The sequence below is a fragment of the Pristiophorus japonicus genome, chromosome 1, assembly GCF_044704955.1.
Source record: "Pristiophorus japonicus isolate sPriJap1 chromosome 1, sPriJap1.hap1, whole genome shotgun sequence".
NCBI lineage: Eukaryota > Metazoa > Chordata > Chondrichthyes > Pristiophoridae > Pristiophorus > Pristiophorus japonicus.
The window spans coordinates 413,559,648-413,575,540 of NC_091977.1; the positions used below are offsets into that span (position 1 = coordinate 413,559,648).

A 15,893-nucleotide genomic window follows, 5' to 3' on the forward strand; every position below is an offset into this window, starting at 1 on the left:
CGTCTCCTTCCCTTCCCCTCCCCCCCCCGTCTCCTTCCCTTCCCCTCCCCCCCCCGTCTCCTTCCCTTCCCGAAACACAGACACTGACAGACAGAGAATGCGAGACACACTGGGGGCGGGGGCATCCCAGCACGCTGTTGGAGGGCTCCCGGTGCTGCAGTCGGTAAAGAGAAATTTTTTTTTGATTGATTTGTTGATGTATTTATCATTTATTATTGATGATGGCTCTTTATTTGTAAAACTGAAGTGTTTAATGTTTGTAAACTTCCCTTTAAACCCCCCCCCCCTCCATTCCCTTCGCCTGATTTGTAACCTACGCCTGATTTTCTAAAGTGTAGACAAGGTTTTTTCGAGCGTACAAAAATCTTCACTTACTCCATTCGAAGTTAGTTTGGAGTAAGTTTTCACTGCCGAAACTTTGAAAACAGGCGTAAGTGGCCGGACACGCCCCCTTTTGAAAAGAAAATTCTGTTCCGAAGTGAAACTGTTCTAACTGACTCGAACTGGAGTAAATTAAATGACGAGAATTCCAATTTCTCAGATATTCCGTTCTACACCAGTTGCTCCTAAAAAATCAGGAGCAAATCATGTGGAAACTTAGGGCCATAATGTGGATAAATGTGAGGTTATCCACTTTTGTGGTAAAAACACAGAGACAGACTATTATCTGAATGGTGACAGATTAGGAAAAGGGAAGGTGCAACGAGACCTGGGTGTCATGGTACATCAGTCATTGAAGGTTGGCATGCAGGTACAGCAGGCGGTTAAGAAAGCAAATGGCATGTTGGCCTTCATAGCGAGGGGATTTGAGTACAGGGGCGGGGAGGTGTTACTACAGTTGTACAGGGCCTTGGTGAGGCCACACCTGGAGTATTGTGTACAGTTTTGGTCTCCTAACTTAAGGAAGGACATTCTTGCTATTGAGGGAGTGCAGCGAAGGTTCACCAGACTGATTCCCGGGATGGCGGGACTGACATATCAAGAAAGACTGGATCAACTGGGCTTGTATTCACTGGAGTTAAGAAGAATAAGAGGGGATCTCATAGAAACGTTTAAAATTCTGATGGGTTTAGACAGGTTAGATGCAGGAAGAATGTTAAAATGTTGGGGAAGTCCAGAACCAGGGGTCACAGTCTAAGGATAAGGGGTAAGCCATTTAGGACCGAGATGAGGAGAAACTTCTTCACCCAGAGAGTGGTGAACCTGTGGAATTCTCTACCACAGAAAGTTGTTGAGGCCAATTCACTAAATATATTCAAAAAGGAGTTAGATGTAGTCCTTACTACTAGGGGGATCAAGGGGTATGGCGAAGAGCAGGAATGGGGTACTGAAGTTGCATGTTCAGCCATGAACTCATTGAATGGCGGTGCAGGCTCGAAGAGCCGAATGTCCTACTCCTGCACCTATTTTCTATCTTTCTACCTAATTGCAGCGACTTCCTTATTATACTCCAACCCCCTTGCAGTAAAGGCTAACATATTATTTGCCTTCCTAATTGCTTGCTGTATTGTCATGTTAATTTTCTGTGATATGTGTACAAGAACACCTAAATTCCTCTGAATATCAATATTTACTAGTTTCTCACCTTTTTTAAAAAAAAAAAATATTCTGCACTTCTATTCTTCCTACCAATGTGGATAATTTCACATTTCCCCACATTATGCTCCTTGCCCAATCACTTAATCTGTCTATATCCCTTTGCAGCCTCTTTGCGATCTCCTCACAGCTTACTTTCCCACCTAGCTTTGTATCGTCTGCAAAATTGGATATATTCTACTCAGTCCCCTCATCTAAGTCATTGATATAGTTGTAAATAGCTGAGGCTCAAGCACTGATCCTTGCGGCACTTCACTCGTTACAACCTGCTAACCTGAAAATGACCAATTTGTTCCTACTGTCTGTTTTATGTCTGTGAACCAATCCTCAATCCATGCTAATATACTGGGCTCAAAATTGCCCAGGAGTTGCTGTTTTTTTTTTGGAGCAACTTAATTATTGTGGAGTATCTTTAAAAAAAAAACCCATTTTGCACATTCAATTTGCGCCAGTATAAGTGAGTTAGTTAGGTTTTTTAAAATTTAGTTTAGTTTTTTTTCAAAAGGGGGCGTAACCAGCCACCTACACCTGTTTTGGCCATTTAGGTCACTTTGGACAGCCAACAGTTACTCCAAACTAACTTAGGCTAGCGTATGTGGCCAGAAAACCCTTGCAGAGAATTAAGAAATCAGCACAGGTCGGTACTTAATGACTTGACTAAAGAATGTGAATAGGATCAAACCGCTATACAGGACATCATATGACAAACTTCGTAAAGTTAATTTACTATACAACAGAAGCATTCATGGAAGCTTAAACCACAAAAGTAAAAGAAGTAAAGAGACTAAACATTTACATAATTTTTTCAAAGTATCCAAATAAAAAATAGAAGTACCTCATGTTCTTATGCAGGAAAGTATTTTCATTAACAGGGTTAAGGAAAGTCTTGAGTAAGCTCATTAAAATTACTGGCTACAGAGTTATGATTCCTCCCCCCCCCACCCCCCCTCCCAGGATCAAAACGCTCCCCTACCCCCCGCCCCCGGATCAAAACTTCCCCCCCCCCCCGATCAAACTTTTGAAGATGGATTTCAAAATAGACAATTCTACCTGAACCGTTGCATGGCAATGTCCTCAAGTCTTCAAATTGTGTGCAGAATATTGACATAAAGTGGCAATAATGCAGGCAGCCAACAAAAGAACCAAGTGCTTTAGAAGAAGGCAGGCTTCTCTCGTTACTGTGCGGCAGGCCATTCAGCCCGGGATAGGGGCGGGACGCATCAGGTCCCATGCTGCAGCACGCATCATCATCATCATCATCATCATCATCGGCAGGAGCTACTGCACATGTGCGAACGCTCTAATGCGCATGCGGACAGCTGCTGGCACTGTTTTTCACGCAGAGCCCTAGCTCCGTCCCCCCAATCGACTGGCCATGCCGCGCCAAACCCCTGGAGAGTCAACAAAGCGGCCAGAATCCGGGGAAATCTTTTTGCTGCTGTTTTCAGCCTACAGAGTCGCCGCATCTCTGGTGAGTGCGCTGAAAATTTTGGGTGGGCCAAATTTGGGTCCATTAACCCCAATCCCATGAGCCCTAATCTTGTGTAACAACCTCTTATGTGGCACCTTATCAAATGCCTTATGAAAATTCAGATTACTGACCTGAATTCTGAGTTATATTTCTGCTTTTACATCATTGTGCACCTTAAAATGCTTTGCATCAATGCACAAATGGTAATAAATCTGGCCCATGAACAATTTTAGATTTGTTACATTATTTTACCTGCAGTGTATTGTAGGATAAATACATGTACATATTGAATACTGCTTGCTAAGCGCTCAGACAAAATGCCTGTGTGTTGTAATAGCTGCTTTTCAGTTTTGTACATGTTTCTAGTGGATTTCTATAATGCACTGACCCATTCTGTACTTCACATGATTTTATTCCTTTGTTATATTCACTGGTTTTGGTTTCCTTCATTTAACAGCGATTAATGTAAATAATCTAGAAAGTTTTGTTATACTAAAATACAATGGATTGTCAATACAATTTTCAAAAATATCTGTTATATTCTCTTCCACCTTTAGTAATACTTGGTACATTGTAATTTTTAGTGAAAACAATCGGTTACAGTCCATTTAGTAATTCTGAGGGTTAAATGTTTTCAGACCTATAAAGCATTCCTTCCTGCAATGATTGCCAGCAACCATGGCCATCTGGTTAGCATTTCCAGTTCGGCGGGACTGTTTCCAGTCAACGGATTGGCAGGTAAGAATAACTTCTGTGGTTTCTGGAGAATTTGTGTATTCATAATATTTAGATTAAGTGTGGTATATTTCGAGGCAGGATATGTTTAAACTTTGAATTGCTGTTTTCTACATTTCAGTTTGTGCATATTTTCAAGGTATTTAATATCAATGAGTGACACTCCTTTTACATTTCGTACAGAAGTGTGGGTGTTCTACTTTTATAATTACAGGAGCATTACACCATGTAACGCAGGCAAAGATTTTGCTCAACGGTGAAAGAGTGTGCTCGCCTTCATCTTGCTGGTAGCTGGCCAGAGACTTTTCATGAGCTTGTCAGTTTAGATTTCCTCTAATCCGGCAGCTTTTCCAGCATGGCACCCTCTACAGGTGATCTGTGGCATCTGTGAACAGCAAAAGAAACAGCGAGGCTCTTCAACCAATCAGATTGAAGTATCCTTGTCGAGACATGCAGAGTCTGAACCAGGAAATATAAATTGGATTTAAGTGATGAAAAGAAAGCAAAATAAAGATTGGGAAGTACGAATGGGATTAAAGAAGAGCGGGATTATGTGCAGAAACATTTTTGTGTCCTTCTACGCATGCATGCCGTGGACTCCACCCCTTTTTGAGCATGCACAGTATGATATGAGGGAGACGGAAGTGGTTTCGAACCACGTTGCTGAGCCTGGAGATGCCGCTCGAGCCTGAGCCTGCTCCGAGGGCTTTTGGGTTATCGTTTGCAAATCAAAGACTATACTAAAGGAGCCTCCAGGACTTTTGCCTGCAATATCGCTGCGATTATCTACACACATATTTTTGTGGCCTAGAGATACTGTGGGGGGGGAGGAAAGAGAGAGAGAACGAGACTCCACATTTGTAAAATTAATTTTTCAGCGCCAGAGATCTTGTTCAGCAGTAATTATCACTTATCACGTCATTAAAAACTCACTTTTGACTGCACCAGCCCTAACTTTCAGCCGATTTTAGTGCAGAACTAGTTGGTAACTACAGCAAGTTCACGCCATTGCAGTCATTTCAATACCGAGTCAATTAGGACTGCAACAGCACACCCTGTGGTGAAGCAGGGTATCACTCACAGCCGCTTCTGGGGGCCAAGTTTCCGCCCTCTGGAAAAATGGCGCATCTCGATAAGGTGCACCGACTTTCAGGAAGAAAAAGGGTGCCAAAAAGTTACCTTGTGATTCTCCGGTCTCCTCAGGACGTTTTCGGCCTCGGCGTGGTACAGCACAGCACAAGGGGTCGGGGGCGGAGCCAGGTCCTGGCGCTGAAAACAGTGATGGGACCTCTGCACAGGCGCGCTAGAGTGTGCGCACATGTGCAGTAGCTCCAGGCCCCCGAGGCTGCGTGGGAGGGGCCCGACCCTAGCCCTGGCCAAATGGGCTTACTGGGCGAAGATCGGACTGGACCTCCCTCCCGTTCAGCTCTCTCTTCCCACGCCTGCCCCCCCATTCAGCCTTCTCACCACCTTCCTCTTCTTTTCCCCCCTTCCTCTTCTCTTTTCCCCCCTTCCTCTTCTCTTTTCCCCACCCCCCCCTCCCCCCTCCCCCTTCTCCCTCCCCGTCGGCGGCTGGGCCCGCCTGCCTGGCATCTCGCTGGGGACAGGCCCCGCCCGAAGTGCCGGCGGCAGCCCAGCCCTTTCAGCCTCTCTCTCTCTCTCTCTCTCTCTCTCTCTCTCTCTCTCTCTCTCTCTCGTCATCCTCTCTCTCCCTCCCTCCCCCCCTCGCTGTCGGAGACGGAGAGAGAGACACTGACGGAGGGGGAGGGGTGGGGGGGGGAACCATCCCAGCATGCTGTTGGAGGGCTCCCGGTGCTGCAGTAGGTGAGTAGGAATCATTTTTTATTTTTTTTTTAATTATTTTTTATATTTTATTAATTTTTCTTGATTGCTTTATTGATTTATTTATCAGTTAGTATTGATGATGGCTCTTTATTTGTAAAAGTGAAGTGTTTAATGCTTGTAAACTTCCCTCCCCCGATCTTTCGTTCCCTACGCCTGATTTATAAGTGTAGGCAAGGTTTTCTGAGCGTATAAAAATCTACACTTACTTCATTCTAAGTTAGTTTGGAGTAAGTTTTTTCTGCTTAAACTTGCAAAACAGGCGTAAGTGGCTGGATACGCCTCCTTTTGAAAAAAAAATCTGTTCTAAAATGAAACTATTCTAACTGACTAGAACTGGGGCAAACTAAATGCCGAGAATTGCAATTTCTAAGATGCTCCATTCTAAATTTGTTGCTCCAAAAAAATAGGAGCAACTCAGGCCGAAACTTGAGCTCTGGATTTCCGCAATTAACTGCATATCTGCGTACTCCAGAAGTTGCTGTCAGATTTCCACCATTATAATGGTGAGCGCTAATACCCTCGCTGTTCTCCTCGTAAATTCCGGACCACGGTGTATTAAAGCCGCACAGCCTGAGGTTAATCAGAGATGAATTGCTATTTACAGGTTGGAAATTTCCAAAGCAAACAATATAAAATGACAACCTTTTTTCAGTACTTTTGATATCTGAAGTATGATTGAAACTCTCAAAACGTTGTATAGACAGTGCAAGAAGCATTTAAGGATTAGTGCTTTGTTCAATGATGCAGAATCAATTTGGAGCATGTACATGTCAAGTCCGATGCCGAGTTGAAGTTCTCCTCCATTCTGCTCTCCTCAAACAGTGTGTTAAAGTCAACCTGCAAGGAGCCCTTTTGACTGCACAAATGTGAATATATCCATATCTCTCTTAAGCCTTTCTTATGGCCTTTGAGTGAGATTGCCATCTGGTGCCAAGTTGTGGGTATGCTTGGCAACTACAGAAACTGGGTTGAAACTCTTCATTTAGGAACCTTGCAGTCTAGAACAAGAGGAGAATTTCATCCTATCAACCTCGGCTGGTGAGTTGCCAGCCCACTATCCAGTCCATAAAAATAAATAATTAATTTGTGACTTTTTTTGTTTTTGGATGGTTTGCTCATGTTTAAAAGCAAAATAATAGGGGTCGGGGTGGGTGGAAGAGAATTTCCAGTAGCTAGTGATGCATCTGACATGAAGGAAGATGGTTGTGGTTGTTGAATGACAATTATCTCAGCCCCAGGACATTACTGCAGGAGTTTCTTAAGGCAACTTCCTATGCTGAATGATCTTCAGCTGCATCATGAATGACCTTTCCTCCATCATAAGGTTCAGCTCCATTTGCAATTCCACAGATAATAAAGCAGTTCATGCCCGCATGCAGCAAAAACTAGACAACATCCAAGCTTGGGCTGATAAATGGCTAATGAACATTTGCATCACAAGTGTCGGGCAATGAGCATCTCCAACAAGAGAGAATCTAATTACCTCCCCTTGATATTTAATGGCATTACCATTGCCAAATCCCCTGCCATCAATGGTGGTCACCATTTACCAGAAACTGAACGGAACCAGCCCACTTAAATGCCGTGGCTACTAAAGCAGGTCAGATGCTGAGTATTCTGCAGCGAGTGGCTCACTTGCTGACTTCCAAAAGCTTCTCTACCACCTACAGCGCACAAGTCAGGGATGTGATAGAATACTCTTCTTGCCTGGATCAGTGCAGCTCCAACAACACTCAAGGTAAGTGCAATACTATCCAGGACAAAGCAGTCTGCTTAATCGTCACTCCATCACCACTTTAAACATCCACTCCCTCCATTGCCAGTGCACCGTGACTGAGTGTGTAGCAAGTTGGGATGGTGTGTAACTTGATGGTGATGGTGCTCCCATGCACCTGCTGCCCTTGTCCTTCTAGGTGATGGAGTTTGCGGGTTTGGGAAGTGCTGCCAAAGAAGCCATGGCAAGTTGCTGCAATGCATCTTGTAGATGGTATACATTGTAGCCACGGTATACCATGTTAATATATTGGTGCAGAAATAGTGTTCTGCAGAATTTTTTTTATATATATATAAATATATAACTAGGTCATACGGACACTTGAGCCTGCTCCGCCATTCAATAAGATCATGGCTGACCTTTGATCTCAACTCCACATCCCCGCCCAATCCCCATATTCCTTGATTCCCCTAGAGTCCAAAAATCTATCTCTCAGCCTTGAATATACTCAACTATTCAGTATCCACAGCTCTTTGGGGTAGAGAATTCCAACAACGCACAACCCTCAGAGAAGAAATTGCACCAAATCCCTGTACAATTGTCGCAAAACTTCCTTATCCTTGCAATAAAGGCAAACATGCTATTTTCAATCCTAATTGCTTGCTGTACCTGCATGCTAACTCTGTTTCTAATATGAGGACACCTAAATCTCTCTCAACACCGCTTTTAATAGTTTCTCACCATTTAAAAAAAAAAACATTTTTTCTATTCTTCCGACTAAAGTGAATAACCTCACATTTCTACATTATACTCCATCTCCGACCTTTGCCCACTCACTTAACCTATATCGCTTTGCAGGCTCTTCGTGTCCTCTTCACAACTTACTTTCCCACCTCGCTATGTATCATCAGCAAACTTGGATCCATTACACTCTGTCCCTTCATCCAAGTCATTGATATAGATTGTAAATAGCTGGGGCCCCAAATACTGATCGTTGCAGCACCCCACTACTTACAGCCTTCCAACCTGAAAATGACAGTTTAACCCTACTCTCTGTTTTCTGTCCCTTAACCAATCCTCCATCCATGCTAATATATTATCTCCAACCCCATGAGTCCTTACCTTGTATTACAAACTTTTATGTGGCACCTTATCGAATGCGTTTTGGTAATCCAAACATACTACAGCCACAGGTTCCCCATTAAAAAAAAATGCTATTTAAATTTGTCAAAAACTATTTCCCCCTCATAAAACCATGTTGACTCTGCCTAATCATATAATTTTCTAAGTGCCCTGTTATCACTTCTTTAATAATGGATTCTCGCATTTTCCCGATGACTGATGTCAGGCTTACTAGCGTGCGGTTCCTTGTTTTCTCTACTTTCTTGAGGCTACATTTGCTACCTTCTAATCCACTGGGACCATTCTAGAATCTAGTGAATTTTGGAAGATCATAACCAAAGAATCCACTATCTCTGCAGCCACCTCTTTTAGAACCCTAGGATGCAGGCCATCCAGGGGATTTTTCAGCTTTTAGTCCCTTTAGTTTCTCAAGTACTTTTTCTCTACTGATATTAATTACTTTAAGTTCCTCACTCTTATTAGCCCTTTGGTTCCCTACTATTTTTCGTCTGCTTTTTGTGTCTTCTACTGTGAAGACAGATACAAAATATTTGTTTAAAGTCTCTGCCATTTCCTTATTCCCCATTATAATTTCTCCTGTCTCAGACTCGAAGGGACCAACATTTACTTTTGCTACTCTCTTCCTTTTTACATACTTGTAAAAACTCTTTCAATCTATTTTTAGATGTCTTACTAGTTTACTCTCATTCTATTACTCACTCTTTTCTCCCTATTTATCAATTTTTTAGTCATCCTTTGCTGGTTTCTAAATTTTCCCAATCCTCAGGCTTACTATTTTTTGCAACATTTTAATCCTCTTCTTTTAATCTAATACTATCATTAACTAATTCAGTTAGCCACAGATGGATCACTTTTTTTCCTGTGGAGTATTTATTTCTCAATGGAATGTATATTCGTAAAAATTTTGGAATATTTCTTTAAATGTTTGCCACTCATCAACATCATCGTAGGCAGTCTCTTGGAATCAAGGAAGTCTTGCTTCCACTCTTAAAATGAGTCCGAAGGTGGCTGAACAGTCCAATACGAGAACCACAGACCCTGTGACAGGTGGGACAGATAGTCTTTTGAGGGAAAGGGCAGGTGGTACAGGTTTGCCGCAAGCGCTTTCCGCTGCCTGCGCTTGATTTCTGCATGCTCTCGGCGATGAGACTCGAGGTGCTCAACACCCTCCCGGATGCACTTCCTCCACTTAGGGCAATCTTTGGCTAGGGACTCCCAGGTGTCAGTGGAGATTTTGCACTTTATCAGGGAGGCTTTGAGGGTGCCCTTGTAACTTTTCCTCTGCCCACCTTTGGCTCGTTTGCCGTGAAGGAGTTCCGAGTAGAGCACTTGCTTTGGGAGTCTCATGTCTGGCATGCGAACAATGTGGCCTGCTTGAGTTTTCCACTGCTTAGCTACCATCATACATAAGAACATAAGAATTAGGAACAGGAGTAGGCCATCTAGCCCCTCAAGCATGCTCCGCCATTCAACAAGATCATGGCTGATCTGGCCGTGGACTCAGCTCCACTTACCCGCCCACTCCCCATAACCCTTAATTCCCTTATTGGTTAAAAATCTATCTTATCTGTGATTTGAATACATTCAATGAGCTAGCCTCAACTGCTTCCTTGGGCAGAGAATTCCACAGATTCACAACCCTCTGGGAGAAGAAATTCCTTCTCAACTTGGTTTTAAATTGGCTCCCCCGTATTTTGAGGCTGTGCCCCCTAGTTCTAGTCTCCCTGACCAGTGAAAACAACCTCTCTGCCTCTATCTTGTCTATTCCTTTCATTATTTTAAATGTTTCTATAAGATCATCCCTCATCCTTCTGAACTCCAACGAGTAAAGACTCAGTCTACTCAATCTATCATCATAAGATTATCCCCTCATCTCCGGAATCAGCCTAGTGAATCGTCTCTGTACCCCCTCCAAAGCCAGTATATCCTTCCTTAAGTAAGGTGACCAAAACTGCACGCAGTACTCCAGGTGCGGCCTCACCAATACCCTGTACAGTTGCAGCAGGACCTCCCTGCTTTGTACTCCATCCCTCTCACAATGAAGGACAACATTCCATTCGCCTTCCTGATTACCTGCTGCACCTGCAAACTAACTTTGGGATTCATTCACAAGGACCCCCAGGTCCCTCTACACCGCAGCATGTTGTAATTTCTCCCCATTCAAATAATAATCCCTTTTACTGTTTTTTTCCCAAGGTGGATGACCTCACATTTTCCGTCATTGTATTCCATCTGCCAAACCTTAGCCCATTCGCTTAACCTATCTAAATCTCTCTATGTCCTCTACACAACCTGCTTTCCCACTAATCTTTGTGTCATCTGCAAATTTTGTTACACTACACTCTGTCCCCTCTTCCAGGTCATCTATGTATATTGTAAACAGTTGTGGTCCCAGCACCGATCCCTGTGGCACACCACTCACCACCGATTTCCAACCCGAAAAGGACCCATTTATCGCGACTCTCTGCTTTCTGTTAGCCAGCCAATTCTCTATCCATGCTAATACATTTCCTCCGACTCCGCGTACCTTTATCTTCTGCAGTAACCTTTTGTGTGGCACCTTATCGAATGCCTTTTGGAAATCTAAATAAACCACATCCATCGGTACACCTCTATCCACCATGCTCGTTATATCCTCAAAGAATTCCAGTAAATTAGTTAAACATGATTTCCCCTTCATGAATCCATGTTGCGTCTGCTTGATTGCACTATTCCTATCTCGATGTCCTGCTATTTCTTCCTTAATGATAATTTCAAGCATTTTTCCCACTACAGATGTTAAACTAACCGGCTTATAGTTACCTGCCTTTTGTCTACCCCCTTTTTTTTTTTTAAACAGAGGCATTACATTAGCTGCTTTCCAATCCGCTGGTACCTCCCCAGAGTCCAGAGAATTTTGGTAGATTATAACGAATGCATCTGCTATAACTTCCGCCATCTCTTTTAATACCCTGGGATGCACTTTATCAGGACCAGGGGACTTGTCTACCTTGAGTCCCATTAGCCTGTCCAGCACTAGCTCCCTAGTGATAGTGATTGTCTCCAGGTCCTCCCTTCCCACATTCCCGTGACCAGCAATTTTTGGCATGGTTTTTGTGTCTTGCACTGTGAAGACCGAAGCAAAATAATTGTTTGAGGTCCCAGCCATTTCCACATTTCCCATTATTAAATCCCCCTTCTCATCTTCTGAGGGACCAACATTTACTTCAGTCACTCTCTTCCGTTTTATGTATCGGTAAAAGCTTTTACTATCTGTTTTTATGTTTTGCGCAAGTTTACTTTCATAATCTATCTTTCCTTTATTGCTTTCTTCGTCATTCTTTGCTGTCATTTAAAATTTTACCAATCTTCTAGTTTCCCCACTAACCTTGGCCACCTTATACACATTGGTTTTTAATTTGATACTCTCCTTTTATTTCCTTGGTTATCCACGGCTGGTTATCCCTTCTCTTACTGCCCTTTTTCACTGGAATATATTTTTGTTGAGCACTATGAAAGAGCTCCTTAAAAGTCCTCCACTGTTCCTCAATTGTGCCACTGTTTAGTCTGTGTTCCCAGTCTACTTTAGCTAACTCTGCCCTCATCCCACTGTAGTCCCCTTTGTTTAAGCATAGTACACTCGTTTGAGACACTACTTCCTCAGCCTCAATCTATATTACAAATTCAGCCGAGAGGATCTTTTACTAGGAGATCGTTTATTATTCCTGTCTCATTACACAGGACCAGATCTAAGATAACTTGCTCCCTTGTAGGTTCTGTAACATACTGTTCTAAGAAACAATCCCGTATGCATTCTATGAATTCCTCCTCCAGGCTACCCCGTGCGATTTGATTTGACCAATCGATATGTAGGTTAAAATCCGCCATGATTACTGCCGTTCCTTTTTCACATGCCTCTATTATTCCGTGATTATTGTCCGCCCCACTGTTACCTTTTAATCTAATTTCCCAATCTACCTTAGCCCATTCGCCCCTCATAAATATGTAATTGGCTTTATTTAAGTTGAAGACTCCGTTTTCAGATTTGAGTATGGCACTCTCAATCTCAATGTGAAATTTTATCATATATGATCACTCTTCCCCAGATGATTTCTAACCCTGACTCATTACACAATACAAGATCCAAATTTCCCTGGTTGGCTTCACGATGTATTGTTCTCGGAAACTGTCTCAAATGTATTCTATGAACTTGTCCTCCAGACTATCTTTGCCAATTTGATTTGCCCAGTCTAAATGAAGTCCCCCATGATTATTGCATTACCTTTGTTACAAGCTCCTATTATTTCTTGATTAATATTCTGTCCAATAATGTCGCTACTATTAGGGAGCCTATAAACTGCTCCCACCAGTGTTTTCTGCCATCGTGATTCTACTTCCTGATCTTCTGAGCCAAGATCCTTTCACAACTGTCCTTATGTCATCTTTTATTATCAGGGCTACCTTGCCTCTTTTGCCATTCTGCCTATCTTTTCAAAATGTCAAGTACCCTGGAATATTTAGTTACAAATCTTGGTCACCTTACAACCACGTCTCTGTAATGGCTATTAGATCAAACCCACTTATCTCTATTCGTGCCACAAATTTGTCTAGCTTGTTATGTCACACTCTGCTTATCTTTACCCAACTCGCTACGCTGCTCCATTGCCTCGACTTTTCTCTTAAATTTCTAAATTACACATTCTCCCCCCTCCACCCCCCCCATATTTTATTTTAAAGCACTATCTACAGCCCTAGTTATTCGATTCGCCAGGACACTGGTCCCAGCCCAGTTTAAATGGAGCCATCCCATTGGTACAGCTTCCTTTTTCCCTAGTACTGGTGGGAGTTCCCCATGGAACAAAAACCTTTCTTTCAACCATTCTTTTAGCCACACATTTAACGCTCTTGAACCTATGCCAATTTGCGTGTGACTCGGGTATCAATCCAGAGATTGAAACCTTTGAGGTTCTGCATTTTAATATTGACCTAACTCCTCAAACTCTGTCATCAGAACTTCATTCCTAGTCCTACCTAAATCATTGGTTCCTACATGGACCATGACAACTGGATCCTCCCACTCCAACTTCTCCAGCCGCAAGGAAATATTCTTAACCCTGGTAAGCAACACAGCCGTCAGAATTTCTGGTCTCAGCTGCAGAGAACAGTATCTATCCCCCTGACTATACCATCCCGTGCCACTACAATATTCCTTTTCACACCGCCTACACCGCCCCCTCCCCCCTCCCAGCCACCAGTTGAATGGCCTCTCGTACGAAAGTGCCATGGTCAGTTTGCTCTTCTATTCATCTACACAGATAGCAAGAACCTGTTGGATAAGGGCAAAGGCTGAAGCTCCTCCAGCACTGCACCTGGGGTTCTCTTGCCTGCCTGAGTCACAGTCACAGTCAACACCCTCTTCTCCCTGACCTGTACCATGACCTAACCTACGGGGTGTGACTGTCTCCTGGATCAAAGTGTCCAGGTAACTCTTTCCCCCTCCTGATTCCCTGCAATGTTTGCACCTCAGACTCCAGCTCAACAATCCTGAGCTGAAGTTTCTCGAGATACAGACACTTGATGCAGACTTGGTCGTCCAGGAGCGTAATGCTTTCCATAAACTCCCACATGCTGCAGTTGCCGCACACCACCTGCATTGCCATCCATATATAACCTGATTTGATTTATTTATTTAATTAACTTGCCAAATAGTTTAGTTTTTTTAACTAATTACTAGATCTAGTTTAAGTTATAGGTAGATTCAATTAAATATTACATGGAACACATGTATTGGAGCCACAAAAAGCAGCACCTGCTTTCCCCTCTGCGCCGAATTCCTACTCTCTCCAAATTCCCAACTTTAAACGCTCTGTTTTAAGTGCACTCTGTTTAAGACCACTCTTGATGGGGTAAGTTGAAGTACAGTCGGAGGTGGCTCGTGTGGAGCATAAACACCAGCATAGATCAGTAGGGCCGAATGGCCTGTTTCTATACTGTAAGTTCTATAGAATTACTTGCTAATTTTTCTACTGACATTATTATGAAGTAATCACTCTGATTTACACTTTTGTTGCTTCATTAATATAGTCCACAAAAAAAGCATACCTGCCATCTGACTTGGTTCCTTTTTAATGGATCTCACTTGTATTCATTGCTCTACTCTCAAGAAAATTTTGAATTCTCTAACTTGATGCAGCATATTTGCAAATGGCCCAGCACCATGTTTTATATATATTGGTCCTATTGGAACCTAAATTCAAATTTTAATTGGTAGTCAGTTAAGAGCAAATTATGGCTCCAATCAAGTTGCACAGGGTGCTGAAGGTGCGAGTACAAAGTAATACCACTGCTTAAAGGAAGGAGATTGAAATACAATGTGTGATTTGCATGCAACTAAAAATTCTAATATATTGAATATCATTGCTATGTGTGTTAGTAATAATTTGAAACTTCACACTTTTTTAAATTCTGAAACCAGAAAATAAATGATGTTTGTAGTATGCAACAATTTCTCATATCTGCTTAATGTGAGGTTACTATAATCATCATCTAGTTTATCTCAAGGTATTGAGGGATAATGATGGGGAGAGAGTAAACCGTAAAAGCATGCATGCATTATTATATATCTATGATGTAGTCATGCTTTTATGCTACATTGGGCTCGACTTATTTCAGTCACTGAAATTAAATGTTAATCCATTTAAATGTCTTTAAACTGTCCTATTATTCTAAACACAACTGACTTCTGTCTTACTGGCATTGCTTCTCATGTACCTTTGGTGAAATGGTGTCTTTCTTTTACAGATTATTGTTCAAGCAAGTTTGGAGCAATTGGTTTTGCGGAGTCTATTGCACTAGAAATGCTAGTTTTAGGAAAAAATGGTATCAAGACTACCATCGTTTGCCCATACTTCATAAACACTGGCATGTTTGATGGCTGTAAAACCAAGTAGGTAGACATGTTAATTCATTAAATGTGACATCTCAACTTTCAACTTTATTCACTCAAGCTTGAAATGTATTGGTAGAATGCATTATTTAAATCCTACAGTCTTGAAATGTTAGTAATGTGGCATTTTGATTCATTTATAGTCATTTTGTAGTGAATATTTCAGTCCTAATAGAGAATCTGAATTGTACCAAGTGAAGATATTGTGACTCCCAATGCATGGGATAATTCTAAATGTTCAAGGCAAGTGACATAACCAGGGGACTACACAATGAGCATATTCCATTTAGTACAGTACAGGAGCTAGGAAACAAATGTAGGCAATAAAAGGAGTAATATGGGTGATGAGGGATAAAAAAGGTTGCATTGTTTAAAATTACAGAAATGATTTAAAGACAGGAATGAATATAGCAAAAAGGTGAAGAAAATAAATGGATTAGGAGCGACAAGATAATGGGCTCAAT

General features: G+C 42.2%; 1 protein-coding gene across 1 annotated transcript in view; it reads left to right on the forward strand.

Moving 5' to 3' along the window:
• The window catches only part of sdr16c5b (short chain dehydrogenase/reductase family 16C, member 5b), an 84,819-nt gene that overhangs the window by 26,452 nt on the left and 42,474 nt on the right, over window positions 1-15,893 (forward strand). Inside the window, exon 4 of the mRNA XM_070875730.1 lies at window positions 15,285-15,429. Within this exon, the coding sequence (XP_070731831.1) occupies window positions 15,285-15,429 (145 nt within the window). The remainder of the gene's footprint in view (window positions 1-15,284; window positions 15,430-15,893) is intronic.